The sequence below is a fragment of the Microtus pennsylvanicus genome, chromosome 1 (assembly GCF_037038515.1).
Source record: "Microtus pennsylvanicus isolate mMicPen1 chromosome 1, mMicPen1.hap1, whole genome shotgun sequence".
Taxonomy (NCBI): domain Eukaryota; kingdom Metazoa; phylum Chordata; class Mammalia; order Rodentia; family Cricetidae; genus Microtus; species Microtus pennsylvanicus.
This window is the reverse complement of record NC_134579.1, coordinates 194,927,872-194,933,035: the sequence shown is the minus strand read 5'-3', so window position 1 is coordinate 194,933,035 and position 5,164 is coordinate 194,927,872. Positions and strand designations below refer to the sequence as shown.

General features: G+C 52.2%; 1 protein-coding gene across 1 annotated transcript; it reads left to right on the top strand.

The window, feature by feature from the left end:
- Nucleotides 1–755: 755 nt before the first annotated feature.
- Cited2 (Cbp/p300 interacting transactivator with Glu/Asp rich carboxy-terminal domain 2) lies at nt 756–2,640 on the top strand. The gene is made up of 2 exons (XM_075948471.1): nt 756–1,124; nt 1,602–2,640. The coding sequence occupies exon 2, from the start codon at nt 1,610–1,612 to the stop codon at nt 2,423–2,425; it is 816 nt and encodes a 271-aa protein (XP_075804586.1). The 5' UTR covers nt 756–1,124; nt 1,602–1,609; the 3' UTR covers nt 2,426–2,640.
- The last annotated feature ends 2,524 nt before the right edge of the window (nt 2,641–5,164 follow it).

The window sequence follows — 5,164 nt, the reverse complement described above, 5'->3', positions numbered from 1 at the left end:
AAAAAGGTGGATCTGGGGACGAGGATCGCTGAGTTTGTTTACAGAGCAGGGACGCCTCAGCACGGATGCCAAAGCTACCAAGAGCTGCAAACGCAAACTTAGCAGAAGCACACGTACTCCGAGAACGTGGGGTAGACCGGAAAGAGTGGAGCGGATTACCGAACGCAGGAGCGGAGCAGACCCGGCCTGTGTGCGCGCTCGGTCCACCTGCAGCCGCTGCCGCTCCCCGCCCCCAGTCCCTGTCCTTGAAAAGAGTGGAGGCAGGGTAAATGCACCCACACGCAGAAAATATCTCGGTTAGGTTTACAACGCTGCCGGTGTAAAAAACACAAAGGCGCGGCTCAGGAAAGCGCGCTCAGAGTACGGGGCAGGATCGGTCCGGGGCTTTAAAACCCAAACTCGGAAAAGGACAGCCATTCTTCACAGGTTAGGGAGGTTTTTGCACCCAAGCAAACTCTGCAGGGCGGGGAGGCTGAGCGAACCCCCTGTTCCTGTAGAGGGCAGGGCAGATCACTAGGTGAACCGGGTGAGCAAGCTGGGGGTGGGGAGATCTGGCCAGAGGGAGGCGGAGAGTGCTCCTTGGTCCTATCCTGTGGGTGCTTCCTTGCACTGGGTGGCCGAGAGGATTAGCTCCTTGCCCCGGAGGTGGTAGGTACAACCCTCGCATTGGGGGGCCCAGAAAGGCACCCACAGTCCGGAGAACTTCAGGGCGGCGCCGGGGCGCGCAGCCTCTGCGCACGTGCCGTGCGGACTCGCGGACGCGGCTTGGGGACCCGATCCAGCGCGCTCTAGTTCCGGAATCCGCGTCTTCTCCCTTGCCGCCGGGGAGGCTCTCGCTCCGCCCTTCTCTGAGATCCTTATATTAACTGTGGCCAAAGCCCTAAGAAACACAGCTCATTGTTGGCAGCTGCCGGGCGGTCCTGCGAAGCGGAGAGGGCAGCGAAGGGAAAAGAAAAAGGAACGGCTCGCAATCTGCCCCAGCGGCTGCTGCAAGACCTCGGCGCCAACCTCGCACAAGCGAGCGCTCCATAGCCCCTCGGCTGCCCATCTATGTGCTGCTGAGCCGGTCCTGGACCCGACGAGCCCGCCTTCGGTGTTCCGAGCAGAAATCGCAAAGACGGAAGGTGAGCGCGGCGGGCGAAACTGGCCAGGGCTGCTGCCAGCCTCGTCCTCCGAGGGCAGGGCTGGCCCCGGGGACGAGCGTGAGGCGGAGCTGGGGAATAACAACAGGATGTGCAACCACAGGGTGAGGAGGGCTGATTGAATGCCTGAAGTTCGCGGCTGGGCTCCGGGGCACTTCCTTTATTAAGCCACTTCGGGGAACCTAGGGGGGTGTGGGCTCCGTTCGCCCCCCTCTTCCCCACTCCCGGATCGCTGGGGAAGGGGCCGATTGCGCAGCGCCAGACTGCAGGTCCGGCGGGCGGCAGGTCCGCCGAGGTGGCGAGCTCGGGTGCACGGACTGCCTGCCGGTGGGTTCCCTCCCGGGGAAGGTGGTCTGCTGCTTGACGTGCGCGCGGGTACAGGGGCGATAGAAGTGGGGTGCGCTCTGGTGGGCAACACGTGTGGCGCGGGTCTCAAGCGTCTACTCGTTTCGCTTTCAGGACTGGAAATGGCAGACCATATGATGGCCATGAACCACGGGCGCTTCCCCGACGGCACCACCAACGGGCTGCACCACCACGCTGGCCACCGCCTGGGCAGCATTGCGCCCTTCCAGAGCCCGCATCACCACCAGCAGCAGCAGCCCCAGCACGCCTTCAACGCGCTCATGGGCGAGCACATACACTACGGCGCGGGCAACATGAATGCCACGAGCGGCATCAGGCACGCCATGGGGCCGGGGACTGTGAACGGGGGGCACCCCCCGAGCGCTCTGGCCCCCGCTGCCAGGTTTAACAACTCCCAGTTCATGGGGCCCCCGGTGGCCAGCCAGGGAGGCTCCCTGCCGGCCAGCATGCAGCTGCAGAAGCTCAACAACCAGTATTTCAACCATCACCCCTACCCCCACAACCACTACATGCCGGATTTGCACCCCGCTGCAGGCCACCAGATGAACGGGACAAACCAGCACTTCCGAGATTGCAACCCCAAGCATAGCGGCGGCAGCAGCACCCCTGGTGGCGCGGGCGGCAGCGGCACCCCCGGCGGCTCTGGCGGCACCTCAGGCGGCGCTGGCGGCAGTGGCGCAGGCGGCAGCGGCGGTGGCAGCACCATGCCGGCCTCGGTGGCTCACGTCCCCGCGGCAATGCTGCCGCCCAATGTCATAGACACTGATTTCATCGACGAGGAAGTGCTTATGTCCTTAGTGATAGAAATGGGTTTGGACCGCATCAAGGAGCTGCCCGAACTCTGGCTGGGCCAAAACGAGTTTGATTTTATGACGGACTTCGTGTGCAAACAGCAGCCCAGCAGAGTCAGCTGTTGACTCGGTTAACCTGGGCTGGCGAGAGAAATCAACCCTCCCCTCCCCACCCCCACCCCCAACTTCTTCGGTGTGAATTAAAAAAAAAAGAAAAAAACATTCCCGTAGACGCAGTATCTCACTTTTCAGATCCTGAAAGGTTTGAGAACCTGGAAGCAAAGTAAACTATAAACTTGTACAAATTGGTTTAAAAAAAAAAAAAAGATTGCTGCCACTTTTTTCCTGTTCTTGTTTCGTTTTTGTAGCCTTGACATTCACCTCCCTTATGTAGTTGGAATATCTAGCTAACTTGGTCTTTTTTGTTGTTGTTTTTTACTGCTTATTTCCTCACTTACTCCAGTGCTCAACTGTTAGATATTAATCTTGGCAAACTGCTTAATCTCGTGGATTTTGTAGACGGTTTCCAATGACTGCGCTGCATTCAGATTTATGAGTGAAAGGAAAAAATTGCATTTGTTGGCTGCATGAACTTTGAAGGGCAGATATTACTGCACAAACTGCCATCTCGCTTCGTTTTTTTTTTTTAAACTATGCATTTGAGTACAGACTTTAAGTTTTCAGATACGCTAAACTGGAAGATTATTAAACAGATGTGGGCCAAACTGTTCTGGATCAGGAAGTCATACCGTTCACTTTAAAGTTGGCTGTCTCCCCTCCCCCATATGTACAGACAATAATAGGGTGTGGAATGTCGTCAGTGGCAAACATTTCACAGATTTTTATTTTGTTTCTGTCTTCAACATTTTTGACACTGTGCTAATAGTTATATCCAGTACATGAAAAGATACTACTGTGTTGAAAGCTTTTTAGGAAATTTTGACAGTATTTTTGTACAAAACATTTTTTTGAAAAAATACTTGTTAATTTATTCTATTTTAATTTGCCAATGTCAATAAAAAGTTAAGAAATAACTTGTTTTCTACACGCCAGTCCTTTGGGGGAGGGTTGGCCTTTAAGTTGGGCTTGTTATTATTGATTGAGAGTAAGCTTCCTAGGGATAGGTTACAGGACACTGAGACAGGTCACGGTGAGCTTAAGGGAGAGCAGGATTTAAGATGGCACAATGCCACACTGGCACCTTTGTAACTGGCCTCTTGGTGTGGTGTCTGTCACCGGCTGAAAAGTTGTCAGAGTGCTTTCTTTGCTGTCTCTTGGCTGCATCCAGTTCCAGTGAACCTTGGCTGGGAAGGCTTGCAATATTAAACATTATATCTTTCTCACTGGGTGGGAGGAAGAAGAATCAAGTGTTTCTGCTTCAACTACTTAAAAGAAGGTGGAAATATACTGAGTGATTGGAGGTGGCATTAAATATAAATCTACCTTTATTTCTAGTGATGAATTTTATTTCTGAGCAGAAATGCTAAGGATAGACAATCTAATCTCAAATAGCTTCTGATTGGGTTACAGTTCTGAGGGGAAGGGGGGGGGTAGAACCTACCTTGAGGCTTCCTATAATATTTAAGTTTCGCTCAGGTTGATTCAAAGGTCAAATTACAACCTTCATAACACGTGCCCTCCCAAGCATGCCCCATTTTCTAGAATCCTGAGCTGCTGCTTTAGGGACCAAGCGCTTCGGTATAAAATGCTTTTTAGCAACTTGGATGAGCCAGTCTTTAAGCAGGACCGTCCCCCCCACATTCAGTGGATGCCAAGGGCCGCCTTACATAATCAAGCAGAGGAGAAATGGTTCAAGTGCCAAAACATCCCTGGTGGAGGGGGAAGTAACTCGATTTTGTTGCTGTCATGTTTGCTTGCTTTTAGGAGCAGCATACCCACAGCCAAGAAAAAATAAATACAGATTCATACTTAACCTATGGAGAGAGTAAGGAAAGACGGAGCAAGAAAACCCTACAAATAATCAGAGCTTCAAAACAGCAGCTCTTTGCAGTCTCTCTCATCCCAGACCCACGCTTCACAGACAGAGCAGGCAGGCAGTTTTGCTCCAAGAGCTGCGCTGGGATCTGCCGCCCAGGCAGATAGAGTCGGACCCAGTTCTATTTCCAAGCGGGACAGGTAAAATTCAGATGCACACTGCACTGTTTTTTTTTCTATGTCTATATAGTTGACACCATCCTATTAAAAATCATGTTCTAAGAAATCACCCGTTTTCAAGCAATCCCATTTCTCCGATAGTTAAAGCTGAAGTTTTTCTTTAAGCTAAGACATTATCAGTTGTGCATCTTCCATCAGGTAGCAAGTCTTCCTAGCTTGGCATTTTCACAGTAAGTCCCTCTCCACCCCACAACCCCTCCACTCTCCACCTCCTAATCCCGCCCTCCCCCCTCCCGCCCCCGCAGACTCAAGTAAAACATATTTAATACAGCAGTGGTTCTCTTCCACTTGTGGGCTTTTATTTATTTCTGTATTAAAGAAGAAAGCAAAGAATTGCTATGCGGTCACCCTTCACCGTTTACTCTGCCAGGGAGTAAGCCCCAGCACCTGCTCTGTCACCAGATTCCTCCTGCCGCTCCAATGCCGGACACGTATATAGAGATGCAGAGCTCAAAAGTCTATTAATAGAACGTGGACCCATCCCTGCCAGAACAGAGGACTCAAACAGAGGAGCTGGCTAAAAGCACAATTTGTCCTCAGTACAAACACAAATGCGCACCCCCCCCCCCATCTCTATTTCATTAAAACTCTCTTGATCAACAAATGAGCCGATCCTACGTGAGATCTGCAGGTCGCTTTAGGCAGAGAAAAATAAGCCCTTGTTTAAACAACCCGATTAATGAAACCTGT

Excerpts from the sequence above, each read along its gene's own strand:
- Cited2 (XM_075948471.1), top strand. The coding sequence starts at position 1,610 with ATGGCAGACCATATGATGGCCATGAACCACGGGCGCTTCCCCGACGGC.